The 17,910-nt window shown below is 23.3% G+C and overlaps 3 protein-coding genes across 3 annotated transcripts; 1 reads left to right on the top strand and 2 right to left on the bottom strand.

Moving 5' to 3' along the window:
• Positions 1 to 4,978, bottom strand: LOC126903314 (peptidyl-prolyl cis-trans isomerase sig-7). The gene is made up of 7 exons (XM_050681450.1): positions 4,578 to 4,978; positions 4,083 to 4,215; positions 3,909 to 4,013; positions 3,678 to 3,833; positions 3,340 to 3,436; positions 3,017 to 3,252; positions 1 to 1,731 (listed from the first exon to the last, which is right to left on the bottom strand). Exons 1-7 carry the CDS (start codon positions 4,645 to 4,647, stop codon positions 246 to 248), a joined length of 2,283 nt encoding a protein of 760 aa, XP_050537407.1. The 5' UTR covers positions 4,648 to 4,978; the 3' UTR covers positions 1 to 245.
• A 130-nt stretch (positions 4,979 to 5,108) lies between these two features.
• On the top strand, positions 5,109 to 8,979 carry LOC126903362 (mRNA cap guanine-N7 methyltransferase). Its single transcript, XM_050681526.1, has 7 exons — positions 5,109 to 5,263; positions 5,635 to 5,782; positions 6,289 to 6,527; positions 7,429 to 7,610; positions 7,956 to 8,235; positions 8,613 to 8,742; positions 8,830 to 8,979. The coding sequence occupies exons 2-7, from the start codon at positions 5,638 to 5,640 to the stop codon at positions 8,862 to 8,864; spliced, it is 1,011 nt and encodes a 336-aa protein (XP_050537483.1). The 5' UTR covers positions 5,109 to 5,263; positions 5,635 to 5,637; the 3' UTR covers positions 8,865 to 8,979.
• Positions 8,764 to 16,029, bottom strand: LOC126903367 (uncharacterized). Its single transcript, XM_050681540.1, has 6 exons — positions 15,862 to 16,029; positions 15,590 to 15,782; positions 15,477 to 15,527; positions 11,852 to 11,989; positions 10,324 to 10,540; positions 8,764 to 10,267 (listed from the first exon to the last, which is right to left on the bottom strand). Exons 2-6 carry the CDS (start codon positions 15,685 to 15,687, stop codon positions 9,779 to 9,781), a joined length of 993 nt encoding a protein of 330 aa, XP_050537497.1. The 5' UTR covers positions 15,688 to 15,782; positions 15,862 to 16,029; the 3' UTR covers positions 8,764 to 9,778.
• Positions 16,030 to 17,910: the final 1,881 nt, after the last annotated feature.

The following is a 17,910-nucleotide window of genomic DNA, read 5'->3' on the forward strand; positions in this document are numbered from 1 at the left end:
TATATGTAAATAAAACTTTTTTTACAAAAACTTAATTTGTATTAACTATTTGTTGCATAATTTTTGTACACCTTAAATGAACTCATTTAAAATAATATTTACAATTACTCATCAATAATACAAAAACAAAACTAAACAAATCATTATTCTTAATAAAGTTTTAACTAAAATTAGTGAAGTTCATAAAATTACATACAAATATATCATATAAAATATTAAAAATTTTTTTTGCCTACAAAGAAATTTCAAATTTTTAATTTTTTGTTTCTCTTAGAACCTTGTTTTTTTCTTTTTTTTTTATCTTCTTCACTATCACTATTTGATGAATTTGTTGAATTGGATGAACTTCTCTTTTTCCTTTTAACATTTTTATATACTTTGACAATCTTTTTTTTATGGCGCTTTTTGTGATCAGAGTTTGAACTAGAATCTCGATTTTTTACTACTTTAATTAAATTACCTTTTTTATCATAATATTTCACCACTTTTGTACCACAACTAGAACTAGAAGATGATGTAGAGCTAGAACTACTAGAGGACGAGCTAGATGATTCTGAGCTAGAGGATGAGGAAGAAGAGGCTGTACTTGAGCTACAAGAACGTTTCTTCTTTTTTTTAAGAACATTTTTAGATAATTTCTTTTCATCTGATTTTGCTATATTTTTTTTGGACATTTCGTTGTCTGAAATTTTTTGACCAATTTTGCTTGATATGGTAGTTTCTTCTTTCTTAATTTTTTGTCTATTCAATCCATTTTCAGTTTCTAATGACTTGTGTTTCAAATTTTCAACAGATTTAGAATATTTATCGTTACTTTGAGATATATAACTTATTTTACTTTTATCATAATTTTTATTATGCTGATCTTTGGTATCATACTTTTCACTTCTATATTTTGTGTCTCTGTCATTTTTACTGTTAGTTTCCTTTTCATTTTTACTTTTTGTGTCTCTTTCATTTTTACTTCTCGAGTCTTTTTCATCTCTTTCATTCCATTTTTCTTTATTGTTTCTTCTATCTTTTTCTTCTTTGATACTTTTTCTATCCTTATTATCCCCATACCTTCTATCTTTATCTTCTCCATACCTTCTATCTTTATCTTCCCCACACCTTCTATTCTTATCTTCACCACTTCTTCTATCTTTATCTTCACCACTTCTTCTATTTTTATCTTCACCACTTCTTTTATTTTTATCTTCACCACTTCTTCTTTCCTTATCTTCCCCATTTTTTCTATCACTTTTTTTATATATTTCATCTCTATCACTTTTTCTAACTTTTTCATCATTATACTTACTCTTTATTTCATCTTCTTTATAATATTTTCTCTCAGAATTTTGATGACTATCATGTCTTAAAGCTCTTTTATTTTTATTACTTTCCATTTGTTTATATCTTTGATCTTTATGGGGTCGCTCTGTTAGGCGATCAAATTTTTTTTCTCGGTTACTAACATATTTACTGCTATTATCTTTGCCATTTTTTTTGCTTTTTGAATACTTTTCACTAATATTTTTTCCTTCATCATCTTTATCCATGTATTTAATACGACCTTTACCAAACCACTTTATTTTGGAAACACTCTGACTGAAATCAACGTGAATACGTCTGTCATCTATTAGGACATTATCCATTTTTAAGTAAGCATCTTCACATGATTTTTGATTATCAAATTCAACAAAAGCATATTGTAAAGAATTCCCTGATTTTTTATCTCTAATTACTTCACAGCTGAAAATATAAGAAATAATTTTTAGTAAACTTCAGAAAATTTTTAAATAAATTTTGGGATATTATTATAGAAATTATTAATGATGTTTGAATCCTTCGAATATCCAATCAAACCAAACTTGGGATGTATCAGATTGTAAAACAAATTTAAAATTAAAAAAATCAAATCAAACTAATTATTTGTAAAGTGGTTTGAATATTGAACTAGTGCTTGAAAATTATTAAAATTAATATTATTAAAATTATGGTTCATATTCAGGTTTAAACAAAAAGCAAAAAATTTTGGTATATTTTGACCCCAAAAATCAGGGTTTGTAACATTAATAGTAATTATAATTATTACTTTTGTATTATTAATTGATTTACCATTGTAATAAAATTAACATTTTCAAGTTAAACTAAAATTATGATTCACTTTTGAATTTTCTAACATTCAGTCGGTTAAAATTAAAAAAATACTGATGAATGCTGAATAAAAACTAACAAAAATGGAGACAATATTTAAAGGTAATAATATTACAAAGAAAAAAAAGATTACATATAATTGAACAAAACACATTATTAGACTTTATAAAAATTATTTTAAGTAAACATATATAAACTATTGCTCTTTTTTAATCACTTTTTAAACTAATTAGGGACAAATCGGACTCCTTCAAAAGAGGATATTTTAACCATTGATATTTCAGACCGAGTGGTTAGAAATAGCGACTCCAATTATCAAACTGATATTTTGCTTGGCAATTGTAGTCACCCATGACCAAGTTTTAAATCTGAGACAGTGCACACCAAGCACTGTTGTTATCGATTAAACCGTCCTGTTTGCTTTATTAAATATAATTATAAGAGTAAAATTAAAATTTTTTTAATTATATAAACTCTTTTATTGGGAAGGGACTCTTTTTTCAAATTATGTAGTGATTTAATAGTGCATTATCTAGAAGACAGCTCCTATTGTTTGACTTATAACTGGTACAGTACTAAATATAATCTTACTAGTATAGTGCAATGAGACACATTACTTTGTTTGATAACAATATTTAGACCATTATAGATAAAGTTATTATATGTCACCACAGAGGTATACAAAACTTCCTTGCAATATTATCAATATTGTAATTAATATATATGATAAAAAAAATAGAGTGCGTGACATTACACTGAACCAGTTTAGGGTTACGTATCACTTATACACTTAATAGAAATTAAATGGACAAGAGCCAAAAATTAATTATAATTGAATCGTAATTTGAATTTTTAAAATAGTATTATTAAAATTATTTACCTTACAATTTTACCAAATCTACTAAATATAATTTGCAAATCATCATCACTAGTCACAGGATTTAATTTACAAACAAATAATACATTTTCAGGAGGAGCTATATCAGCAGAAGGTAGATCCCCAACTATTTCAAGTATAGTAGCACGAGCTTGAGCTTCTTTTTCCTCTCTTTTTTCTTGTAATTCTGCTTCATCTACACTTTCTGTTATATCTTCATCAGCTCCTATTCTATCACTCTATACGAATTTAATGAAAATTTTAATTTAACTATAATTAATTATAAGTACCTATCTATATACAAGATATTTATTAAAAATACATACTTGAAGTACTTCTAAAGGTGGTTTAGGAGAAGATATAGGAATGATCAAATCATGTGGATCACTGTATGGATCTTCTAAAATTACTGTATGTGTTATTCTAAAAAAAAAAAAAGAAATTGTAATGATAAAAATGATAAATTTATCACTAAAAAATGTTTTAATTAAAATTAAAATATAAATACCAACATATAAGGTTATTCATGAGCATAATATAAAATATAATACAAGCTACAGATTAATTAGTGCAATATTTTTTCTTTTAATAAGTTTAAAAAAAATAAAACAGTTTCCTTCAGTATTAATTATAATAAAAATATAATGATTCATACTATCCAAACCTTATGTCTTGATAGGGTCGATGACTAACATCGCAGATTGTTTCATTTAACTTTAACAATATATCATGGCCTTCAGTAACTTCACCAAACACAAAGTGTTCATCTAAAGAACATGTTGTATCTTCACCTAAGGTAATGAAAAACTGTGACCCAACTCTTAAAAAAAAGTTATAAAGTAAATACAAGATTATATTTTAAAAAATAGATAAATTTAATTATAATAATACATACAAGTTATTTCCACAATGTACCATTGAAACAAGTCCAGGTCTATCATGCTTAATTTTAGGTTTTTTTTCACCTTCATAATATCTTGCATCTTTTCCAGAAATAATACTAAGTAGTAACATCATACGTAATTATTAAAATTGTTAACTATTCTTAAATTTGTAAAATGTGATTTACCCATAAATAGATTCTCCACCATTTCCACTGCCTGTTGGATCACCTGTTTGGGCAACAAAATTTGCCTGAATGTGGTGAAACAAACAAAAATTGTAATACTTTATTTTGCATAGTTTTAAGAAGTTTTTGCATGCTGAAAAATAAGTAAATATTTTAATGTAATGATTTATATTTTAAAGAAGATAAATTAATTATAATTTGGATTAAAATTAAATCATATGTATATACGTACTTTAAAAAGGAGTGAATAATTTTTAAAGTTAATTAAAAACATAAATAACATTTAACAAAGCAATATTTAATTTAAAAATCTGTTTCTACAATAATGATGTACTATTAAATAAGCCAACATAATGAAATTAAATTAGATAATTTCATTAAGGGCTATTTTGAACACTACGTTGAAACAATTAGAAAATATCAAGTTAATTGATACATACAGAATTTAAAAATATTATAAAATTTTTAAGTTGATAAAGAATTTAAGTTACTTACAGTGGGGTCTTTCTTCTGTAAATAAATCTATTGTCAAATCTCCAATTGTAGTTTCAAGAACTACAGACATAATTCAGTTATCTTCGAGATAGTATAAAGAATTAATGTAATTGATTAATTGTTTTATATATATAAATTGAGTGTTGATCCACATTAAGTATTTTACGGAGTAATTTTTAACAAAATAAAATATTATATTACAACGTTGCAACGTATTCAATTTTCTTGCTAACGATATATTCTGATTTCAGAAACAAACATTTCTTGGTGGAGGAAATTATAGCGGCTTATACGAACGTGATAAACGTTACGCTCTAAAGTATGTACGGGTAAAGTAGCCACAAGACAACTTCTCGACAAGTATGCAGTAGCCACAGGACATCAAATGATAACCATTTCTAATTTCTTACATTATACCACGTGCATCACTGTACGATTCATAAGCTAGTTAAAATTTGTTTGATAAGTTTCTATAAAAAAATGAGTATGTTATTATCAGTAGGCCAATGAATACAACAGAATTTCTATATAAACCTTAGCTTATAATTTCGTCATGTTGGTTATGTATTAAAAAGATATTGTTATTTATCACTGTTATCAATTAACAATCAAATAAGTAAACAATTAGACAACATTACAATTTTATTATAAGAACCTAGAAATTAAGTACATTTCTAGGAAAATAAGTAAGTATTATTATTACTTCCTATTTATTTGAACTAATAGTATGGTTTATATGTAGGAAATATTTGTATTATTTTGATATATTTGTTTGCTAGTATTATATAAGACAATTTGTGATAAATAATACACTTTTAGTTTTATGTAAATAAATTGATTTAGATCTTTGTTTTTCATAGTTATGATTACTTGTAGGCTGATTGACATGAGTGATCTTTTTGTTCCAAAAATTTGTTTAATTTAATTAGAAAAGCAATTTTTGAACACTTGAAATTAACCTACTGAACACCTTTTATTATTATAAAATGTTACCTAAATGAATTACCCACCAGTAGTTGTATTAAATCTTAAATTTTTAATACTATTTATTTTATAGGATATGGCAAAAAAGGAATCCAAAGAACAATTATCTATAACCATAGCTCGACATTATGATAATGGAGAAAATAATTTATCAGCACGAAATGAATCACGAATATTATATTTAAGAAACTTTAATAATTGGGTTAAATCAACTCTTATAAGTAAATAGAACAAAATATAATTATTTGTTTAATTATATGATTTTCATAGAAATTTAATGTTATTAAATTTTTTTTAATTATTGTTTTTTTTTCATTCATTTTTATAATTTCTATTAACCGTCTTTGCATATTTATACTTTAGTAGAAATTTCAAATATGAATTTATCAAATCAGTATTAGCTAAATCCCTTTTTTTACCGAAAGCAATTGCATAGCATTATCATCAACAGTGAAATATATACTATATAATACATTATAAGTACTAAGATAAATATCCCTACCAAAAAAAAAAGGATGTTGATCATTATAAAGCTACCATCCACTATATTAGTCTTTTTAGATGGCTTGGTAATGCATGTAATTTTAAAATTTATTTTCATTAAATATTCTCAAACTGAAAAATTGATAATTTTATTATAAATATTTCTATTTTAATTATACTAGTGATTTAAAGAAATATACTAAGTATTACTTAAATTAATTGTCTACTTTTAAATATATAATAGAAGAAGCTGGAGAATTCTTAAATGAATTTGGAATTCGCGATAAAAATGTGTTAGACTTGGCATGTGGTAAAGGTGGGGATTTAAATAAATGGAGAAATATGAATGGTATCAAAAATCTTGTAGCTGCAGATATATCAAATGGATCAATAACTAATTGCAAATCTCGATATGAAGACATGAAAAGAAGAAGCAAAGATTCCTTATTCAAAGCTAAATTTATCGTAGCCGATTGTACTAGAGTAATGTAAAATTTATTATTATTAGTAACAGGGCTATACTACCAACTATTCATATGATTAGTTCAAACTACGCTATATTAGATTCCTTTTAATTAAGTCTTAATGCATATTGTTTGTAGAACATTTAATTTTATGGTGGTCCAAACATCTTTCTTCTTTCTTAGAATGCCCCTAATGATTAAATTGTTTATAAATTCTTCAAAATTTACCTTTACTAATGTTAAGGTAATTAAGTTAAACTCTTACTAAATCAAAGATAGTAACTTTCTTTTTTAAATAATAACATCCATATTTCACTAGTTTATAAAATGGAAAATAATCTAATTAAAAACATTTAGACCAGTACTTCAGAAGTTGATATTATTTTTATATCTAGGTAAGAAGAGAAATTTTTCAGCTGAATAATTGTATATTAAATATATAAATGGTAAATATAGTCATATCTGCACCTCATGTCCAGGCTGTATTTCAAGGAATGAATAGAAAATTATTTAATAATTAATAGATCAAAAAATATATAAAATTAAAAATGATTAACATTAAAATAATCAATCTGAATTATGAAATTTTTTTTAATTGTTCATTACAATATTTAAATTAAATGTTTTACAGATTATTACTGCAAAATATTAAATGTTTTCAGAAATTATCAATAATTTCAACAACATTCATTACTATGATTAATTACTATTTTTAAAGTTTTGATTAAGAGATAACTATACTTAAGGACTAGGTTAACACTTATTTAACAGTACCCAAAAATACCCTGAATTAATTAATAGTTTAAAATTATTTTTATATAATATTTCTCTATAGGTCTTCAAATAGTATATATAATTAAGAATACTATTGTTCATTTAATATTCTAAGTTTAAATTTTCCAAATTTAATATTTGTTTAGGTTATGATAAACCAATTTTTTATCAATACCAAAGCACCAATACATCTTGTTAGTTGTCAATTTGCATTTCATTATTGTTTTGAAAGTATTCAACAAGCTCAATGTATGTTAAGAAATATATCTGAAAATCTAGTTAGTGGTGGACTTTTTATAGGAACAATACCAAGTGCAGATGAAATTGTGTAAGTTTATTATAAGTTTCTCAGATTTATTAATAATTATTTTAGTTTTATTGGGTATCAAAATAATAGGTAATATACTAAACTATCATATCCAATGTAATTATATTAAAAGTCGCCTGAAATAATTATAACTTTTTATTAATTACTAAAGAAACAATAAAAAAAAAAGTAATGTAATTTTTTATATAAGATTCAAATGTAATTTTATTTTCTGTCAATCTGTATTAAAAAATGTATTTGATATGTATTTTTATGATTTGGGTAATATAGTATATTTCTCTATTAAAATTATACATTTTAACTTATAATATAATTATATTTTTCAAAATTAATTATATTTTATAGAAGAAGATTAAAAAATTGTGGCAACAAAAAGTTTGGAAACAGCATCTATAGTATTGAATTTGAGTGTAATACTGACAAATTACCATTATTTGGAGCTAAATACAATTTCCATTTAGAAGGCGTTGTCGATTGTCCTGAGTTTTTAGTTCATTTTCCATTGTTGATAGAATTAGCAAAAAAATTTGGATTGGAACTTAAAATGAAAATGAATTTCTCTGAATATTTTAAAAAATATTCTATTTTAGATTTAAAATTTTTAAGTCGTATTAGAGCATTAGAGGTAATATTAATCAACCATTTTAACTGGATAATGTGTATGAAGAAGGGTAAGAGTCACTTAATACTACTTTTTGAAAATCATCAAGAAACAACTATTATTATCGATAAGCTATTATAAATAAAAGTATTTTATACTTTTTATCAATAAAAAATATATTCAGAAAATGACTTTTCCCCTTACTTATTGACATCATCCATTTTAATAGAAAAAAGAAAAGTATTCAATTTTCTATATATAAATGATTCAATTTTTAAATACTTAAATAGAGCTTTGTGGATGAGTGTGTTAATGCAATACAATGCTTTTCTTTTTGTTAATTTAGTTTAAAATTATTTATATTTGTTTATTAATAAAAAAACAAAACATTATTCATGTAGTTGTATCCGCCACACAATGGAAATAAGACAATGGGAATAGATGAAGAATACATAAAAGCAAAACAGTTTTTAGTAGATAGTAATATTAATAGTGTAGGAACTTTGACAGTTTCCGAGTGGGAAGTTGCAAGTAAGAATATTTTATACATAATTTATTTTAAATCCTTTTTTTTTTTTAGTAATGGTTGATTTATCTATTTTATTATACTAATTTTAGCCCTGTATATGGTCTTTATGTTTCAAAAAACCTAGTAATCATTAATTAAAAGCTAACTACCAATGTAAAATCATTGGGTATTAACAAAAACATGATAGGCTTAAAGAAAATATTGCCTACCCAAAATAGATGACTGAATGTCAATGTAATCATTTAAATAATTTAATATTGAACACCATTCAAATATTATGGAATCAGTTATGGAAGTGAACAATATTATAAATAATGATATCTCACAAATATACAGACAGTAAAAAAAGTAATGTATTTTTACCAAAAAAAAAGATGATAATATTATAAAATTATGTTTTTTTTAACCAGCACTTAAGTCATAAATAATTTAATAATTTATGTATACTGTACAAACAGAAAGGCTTTATTTGACTAAAACAGAATTTGGATCTGTTTTTTAAAAACTTTTATAGAAAATATTATTAAATCATTAGATTTTATTTTATTTCAAGAAACTAATCATATTTCTTTAACAGTTATTTTAAAAATAATAAAATCTGTCTTTCTTCAGACAAACTCTTTTAGTATTAAAAATAGAGATATTTAAATTTAACAAATTTTTTTAGTTAAAATATTTATAATAGTATAGCAATTTTAATGACTCTTATACCTAGTAAAAATTTTTTTTACAATTATTTAAAATTAATTTTTAATAGTTTAAGAAATTATTTTAAAATATACTGTGATATTTCAAGTATTGGTGAGTATTTTACAAAAAAAGTTAATTGTGTAAACATTCTCATTCCACAAAAATAGGATAATTAATTTATCCTACTATGATAATATATTGTAATTATTACATTTGTTTTTAATTATTTAGTATTTTAATAAAATTTTGACAGTTATAATACTTACATAAATAAAATGTACCCATGTACAATTTAATATAATTTTCATATTGAAAATTGTAAATATATAGAAAAACTAACAAATAGTTTTATTTAGTTTTTATTTTATTTTTCCTATTTGTGTCTGGTTTCATCTTTTTAATTTTAAGGCCAAAATATCTCATAGGTTTTCTATTGGTATTTATAGTGTGTTTAACTTCTTCTCCTACATCTTCTTCAATTATAGTAGGTGTTGTATCAACACTAAATAAATCTTTGGGAGGTATGTCAATTAACTTTTCATTATAGTCTGACTCCATTTGATTTTCTAATCTTAATGAATTTTGTATGGGTATGAATAATAGATCATTAGATTTTTCAACAGATAATAAGTTATCTGGTACAAAAGCTCGGCCTTCTCTTGGTTTTTTCAATAAAAAATTCTTAACATCAACACTGATTACTTTTTTTTTCAATATGGTTTTACTTTCTCTATTAATTAGTTTGTTTGGGTAAGGCGTTTTATAATTTTTAGCAAGCTCATCAATGATCAGGTAAAGTTGATAAAGAGGGTGGTCCTTAACATTTAATATGTCAACCTAAGCATATAAGAAATCATGAATTAAAAAAGAATGCTATTATAGAAAAAAATTACCTTAATTCCTAATGCTGCTGAAGAGAACCCAATTAAATGTTTTGTAACTAGCCGCATATTTGGTAGAACAACAACAGGTATCTTTTTTATAGCAGCCATTATTATTAAATGATTAGCTAACATATTATTTCCAACATCTTCAGCAACAATGCAACAAACTAACTCTTCTTTTTCAATTAATCGACTCACTGCATTTATACCCATCTTGAAAACTGATCTATATAATTCTACTATTAATATTTATATAAGTAAAATTAAAACTATATTAAAAATATTATTAATTTAAAAAACTAAAAAATATTAAACTCAAAGCCACAAAAAAATTAATGAAAAGTCACGGATACGTATTTCGGAAACAATGTTACCATTATCAACGCTAAACACATACTGACACCCCGACTAGAAAAAACTCCCTTATATACCCCTAGTGACCTTATCACCTAGTGACGTCATCACTAAGTAATATTATCACATTTTGCCAGTTTACACAAGTTTAATAATGAATTTTTCAGTGGGCCAAGATCCCAATTAATTAAATTGTTTTTATTTTTAAACATTTCTATTGCTTCTCTGATATTAAGTTCTTTGTAATTATTTACGTTTTTAATTAGTTTTATGGTTTTAATGGAATGATTATGTGTCAATAAATGTTCAGCCACTGGAGATTTCTCAACTTCTTGATTTTTAATATTTCTTAAGTGCTCTTTAAACCTGACCCCTATATTTCTTTTTGTTTGTCCTACGTAACATTTATTACAACTTTCACATTGTATTTTATAAATGCCTGATTTCCCCCCTTCATCTACCTTATCTTTAGGGTTACCTAATAAATCTCTTAAATTATTACTCTTAGATGTTACCAAAGTAATACCAAAATTCTTAAATATTTTAGTTAATCCATTTGAGATGCCCGGATAAAATAAAATTGGTGATCTAATTACTTTTTGTTCCCCCTCGCTGGAGAGTGTACTAGCTGCCCTCCTTTCTTTTTTCCACTTTTGTTTTCGGACTAATTTCAAAATTATGTTTTCGTTATACCCATTAAATTTAGCTATTTCTTTTATAACCACCAATTCTTTATCATAATCTATTTTATTCATCGGAATATTAATTAATCTGTAAACCATACTATTAAAAGCTGACAATTTGTGTTGCCAGGTGTGGTTCGATGTGTTCGGAATGTATCTGAACGTGTGTGTGTTTTTCCGATAAATTTCAAAATTTAGTTCCCCCTCTGTTCTTTTAACTAATAAATCCAAAAAAGGCAATTTTCCCTCTATTTCTTGTTCATATGTAAATTTAATCGATGGGTAAAAAGAATTTAAATGTTGTATGAAAACCCCCATATTAAAATCTTTATTTATAACTGCAAAAATATCATCGACATACCTAACCCAAATTTTTGGAAAATCACCATAAGTGTATTTTAAATTTGTTTCAAACCTACTCATGAAAAGTTCTGCTAAAAATTTATATAATTATACAATTTTAAGATATTAATTCATATCATTTTTTATTGAAAAATTACCTTTGATATTTTAATTTTGGATTTATGATTTTATGATTCCTTGATAAATCTTTCATTAAACATTTACGAACATCTAATGGTAATTTTTTTAATTCTAACCAGTTGACTTTAAGTTTGCCATTTTCTTTTAAAATTGTTCTGTAAAAACGTATATTTTTTTAAAACTAATGATTAAAATAAACCAGTACAAATGAGACTCAACATATAAAGTATATAGCTGAGTGAAGACTAGTATAGATTAAAATGTCCAATTAAAATCAATATTAAAAAAAACATTACAATGTGAATGTACTTAAAGACAATTTGATTGTTAATATAAATGATTTGTTAAAAAAAAATTCGAAAAATTAGATAGATAAACTCAAATAAATACTTTTGCACTCAAAGCATTATCTTTGCTAAACAAAAAATAATAAATTGTACATGTAATTTATTCTAAGTCATTAGTAGAGAAGATGATAATTTTTTTGGGGCGAGATCCTCTAAATATGTTAATGAGAAGTAATATTTGCAAAAACCTGCCCTTAAAATATTTTTATTAAAATTTCTTTTATAAAGAGTCAATCTTTAAAAATGAAGGGTTGCTGACATCCATTATTAAATTTGACGGAAAATATAGATACTAACCAGTAAAAAATGATTAAGGTAAAAAATAATGATACTAAAAAGAGCTACTTTTGCATAAAAACTAAATTATCTTTATTACTTTGGAAGTTTGTTAAACATGAAATGAAAATTTGTATCAAATCATAACTTTTTCAAATATTATAGTAATAAAAGTTAAAATTATAAAATAAATATAATCATTTTTACAATATAATATCATGGTCATATTAACATGGAAGATAAATCATTGGAGCTTTTTTTTCAACATGCAGCATATTACATAAACTTAAATTTAAAATAGGTTTAAAGGTTGCAAAATATCCGTAACATTTTCAAAAGTTAATTTGAAAATATTATTGAAGTATAAAATTTTATACTAGTATGTATCAGATTCTCAAAAAATATATTTAACAAAAGGGACACATCTATAATACACTTAATAAAAATTAATTTTGATTCATAATTTTTTTTTTTTTTTTGAAGTTAACATTATTTGAAAATTAGGTTACAGCTAAAAGTTTTTTTTTAATATCAAAATATATTGATTTTAAAAATTGTTGTTTGGGAAATTTTTATTTTTTACAATGATAATGATTTATAATGAATAATTTTTTCAATTTCCAAATGGTAATATCTTCAACTAGAAACAATTTTTGATCTTTTAAAGTGTCATTAATCAAAATTGGTTCAGTGAAAGCTGATAATTTACACAAAAAAATAAAGTACCTTATAAAAATTAATATCTTTAGAATTTTGATACAAAACTAAAATTTTCCTTGCTTTGTTTGAGAAAATATTCATAATTTAATTGCTTTGAACCATAGTAATAATGTTATGTCGTTTTTATGGCATGTATGAACTAACAAGGTGGGGAACTGGTGATTTCCACCTAGTTCTTTTAGAATCACAGTACTACTTATGCCTTATGTAGCCGAAAAATAATGCTTTTTCTTTTATTAACAAATCTAATTTTTATAATTTATAATAGAAAAAATCTCATATCTAATTCTTAGAATATAAAGATTCTTTTTTTTCTGGTGAGCAATTCCCAATGTTTTATACCATAAAAGTAACACAAAAAAATAAAATTTTAAAACGCTTTATAAATTTAATTACAAAACATTAATAAGAGATTATGCTACTAAATTATTTCTTATAATTTACTCTATAAAATGTATATCGTGAATTAGTAGTACAGCTTTTACTGGCGTAAGAGGTAAGAGCACTTCACCATACACATATACATTCTATGTATAAAATGCTTATAACTCAGTAAGTACTGATCCTAAAATTGATATTGATATTCAAATTTTTTGAAATATAAGGGGAACAATTTTGAAATTTAAAAAAATAATAATAATAAATGTTTTCGTTATTAGAGACAAACAATAAATATACTTTTAACATAGTAAAACATTGTAAAAATTATTTAAAAAAATGTAATAAAAAATATTCAGTAAATCAAAAGTCATTAGATTTGTCAAAACATTGTGGACCACTCTAAATATATATTTCGTTATTTTTATATTATGTTATATATATATATATATATTATGTTTTTTTTATTAAATATGCTTCTTAATAAGAAAAAAAATAATTTTTAAATTATTTAACGAATTTATTATTTAATTTTAATTATGAACTTCACAAAAAAAATAATCAGTGGTCTAGAATCTTAATTTGCCCAGATTATTTCATTATTGTAGTTCACTTACACAAATTACATTACTATAATTATATTTTTAAGAGTTAATACAATATTTATTGTTCAATGAATACTGTATCAAACATATTAAATATAGATTATAATGTAAATGAAATATAGAAGGACGGTAAAAAAATTAATTAATCTGAATATACATGGTTTTTAGTAGAAATAAAATATAATTTCAAAATGTCTATGAAATATATCATATAAACATGAATTTTAATTTAAAGCATAAAAGTTATGTCATGAATTGCATTTTATGAACATATAATATTTTGATATTGACATATTATTAATATAATATATTTGATTGACTTACATATGCAAATAAGTTTGCAATTTTTTTATCATATGCTAAATGAGAGATAACAATATAATATGTTATATCTATCAAAACAAATGATTTATGCCATTATAAATTCAGATCAATTTTCCATCATATTATGAAGTTTAAAATAGGGATTTTAATAAAAAAAAAATATAGTTAAGGATTTTTATCCTTGAAAGGATAACATTATATTACCACATATTATTATAGTTTTTTAAAGCTAACATATTTTTCTTTACAAAAATTAAAAATTCTTTCTGAAAAAATGAGTGTCTTACCATATTTGGATCAACTTTAGATATTTATAAATTGCATACTGTAAATTGTGTTATCGGTTTATTTTTTAAGGTCAAATAAATTGAAGTAAATTATATTATTTATAAAAATTAATTTTATAGTATATGTATTATTTAGTATGAGTATAAAATGTTAACCTTTTTTGTAAAATATTGATAATTATAATATAAGTGTTGTTTTTTTATTATATTTAATGTTTACCTTATTTAAATTAAGAAAATAGAGAAGTATGAAGTGGAACTAACAATTTTTAGTATATCTTAGAGCCCATTTGATCATATTGCTAATTAAGCCTTTTAACACCATACTAACCCTAAACATACATTTATATTTAAGAGTATAATATTAATAGCATACATAGTAAAGTCAGGTATATATTATCATAAAGCAACAAAATATAAAATTTTAGTAAATCTAAAATTATGTATATTAACAAAATATTGATGTTAAATAGAGAAATTTTTAATCTAATCTTTCTGTATACTACTGTTGAAATTACATATGAGCAATTAAATTAACAGTTAATTTAATTGCTCATATCATAAAAGTGTATATTGTAAGTTATTTCATACTTAAGTAATACAGTATCAATTGTATAGTTACTATACAATTGATACTGTATTACTTAAGTATGAAATAACTTACAATATACACTTTTAAATAAAAAACAGATATAAGCTACTTACTTCTCCATCATAGTTATTAAAATTTTTGTTTTTTCATCATCTAAAAGAGGCCTAAAAATTCATATATTCACATCATTAATTTTCAAGATATATATATAATATTATAAAATTACCAAAACTTTTCGTATGGATCTGTTATAGACAATCTCGGTCTAAGGTTTTTTTTTGAAACACCTTTTAGTTTTAATATATGCTCTCTTAGTGTTGCCATAACTAAAATTTGTGTCTTTATTTATGATATATCAAGTAATTTCAATTCTAAATTTACAGGAAATAAAATTCCGAATGCATTTTATTTTATGATTTCTAAAACAAACGTTCTTACTCCAACATCATTTATCTTTTTAGAGATAAGTAATTATTACTTTAATCAAATAAATAATACCTTGTATCTATTTTTCACCACAATAACTACGAAATGTTTGTAATAAATGTAATAATAATCATTGAAACCAAAATGTGATATCAATCATTGTACAAAAAGAATGAGTTTACAACGTTCTTATCACAGACATCATAATGGACTGATACCGATTACTTAGATCGTGAAATGTTATTCTACAACTACAGTACACAACGTTATATGAACAATTAATTGTTTAATCATCTCAGTAATAATCGCGAAACATTTTAATGAATAGTATGAATAATTCAAACTACTAGTAATGTCAATCTTTTAATTTTAATTACTCGTATTAATCATTTTACATACATTTAAAAATTTGTATAATTAAAATGAGAGAAATAGTAAAAAGTGTAATATCGTTTTACACGAGGCGGTGAATAAGTTAAATAGAGTTATAAACTTTAAATAGTTACTTTAGGGTTCCTTTTTACACTTATATATATAATATACAACACGAACGCTAAATTAAATTAAATATAATTAATATTACGCTTGTTATTAACACAAGATACAGAAATAGCAACATAGTCATAAATCCAAAATTTGTACAAGTAGATATATGCTTGTTACACCAATAATTATATTTATTTATTATATCAAGCATATATTTTTACAATCAACTATCAAATTCTTGTGTATTTATAAGATAAATGACTTAAGAGGATTAGGTTAAATTAAATAGATTTTTTTTTTTGTAACTTGTTGTCAATTGTCTTCAGTCAGAAATTACAATATTTGACTTGAGTTGTTTGTACCAAGAATCAGAGATATAACTTTGTAATAGTACGCCTATCAAGCATTTCAAAAAAAAATAGTAAACGAACGACGATTTTTTGGCTTGTATTTGTTTACTATATTATCGTTCAGTAATCTATAGGTTACGAACTATAGTTTGTTCGGGAACGACGCATGTCTCAAAGCTAATAATTTGTAATATGGTACTGAAGAATTCATGTTTTAATTGTTATTTTTTCAAATAACTACTACAGAAAAACTATGTACAATAGATATTCAATATAGGTAAAAGAGGAGTTTTCGTTCCGCATTAGTTTGAATGTTAAAATTAATGGAATAACGTCATTTTACGATGTTTATAAGACAAATATTCAAGTTTTCGTGTGTGTATTGTTAGCTTACAACAATATTAATTGAATAATAATTGTTATAAAATTTATAAGTTGTAATAACTTGTATAGAATAAAATTGCCCCAAAGTTACAACTTATTTTAAATTCAGTGTCCAATAAAAAAAGTAAATCCATTTTAATCCTCTTAATTGAAACTGCATTTTGTCCGAAATATTAAACACAAAAAATAAAAACATATTAATTACAATTATTAGGAGTTGGATAAAATTTTATCCGTGCATGATAAATAATATATTTTTTATTTCTCCTACAAAATAAAAAGATTGTTATCTGTAATGAAAAATAAATTAAAAGTGTTTCATAGAGGAACTATTAAATTTCGAAATCAATAAAACAAATGTTTATCTTTTTCGGATCATGAATTCAAGATTTTTACTTAATCACGTACTTTAAAGTTATAAAAACTATTTTTAATTTGTTTGGAAAATTCCTTTTATTTCATTATTCAAAGAATAATAATTTGACTTATAATAGGGCCAATTTGTTTAAATACAGATATTTTTATTAGATTGTAAATTACAGACTACAAAAAATGTTATATATCTTAAATAATTTTTGTAGTGGATTAATGATAATTTAATTTTCATTTACAATTTTATTTTGTTTCACATAAACGAAATTTGTGGTTTCTGATTCAACGCTTTTTATTAAATTAATATTTTAATGTAAACAATTATGTAAAAATAACTACAGTTTAATGCACATTGATGTAAATAGCACTCATAAAAATAATTATATTTAAAAAATATAAAGCCTTAAAATATTATGTAATTTCTTATATTTTATTAATACATAGTAAGTTTTATTTTGCATGTATATTGTTATGAAATTAAATTATTAAAGGAAATTAATATCAAAATTTGCAAGAAATAATTATTAAG

This window comes from Daktulosphaira vitifoliae, unplaced genomic scaffold, assembly GCF_025091365.1.
Source record: "Daktulosphaira vitifoliae isolate Bord-2020 unplaced genomic scaffold, ASM2509136v1 Scaffold_1, whole genome shotgun sequence".
Classification (NCBI taxonomy): domain Eukaryota; kingdom Metazoa; phylum Arthropoda; class Insecta; order Hemiptera; family Phylloxeridae; genus Daktulosphaira; species Daktulosphaira vitifoliae.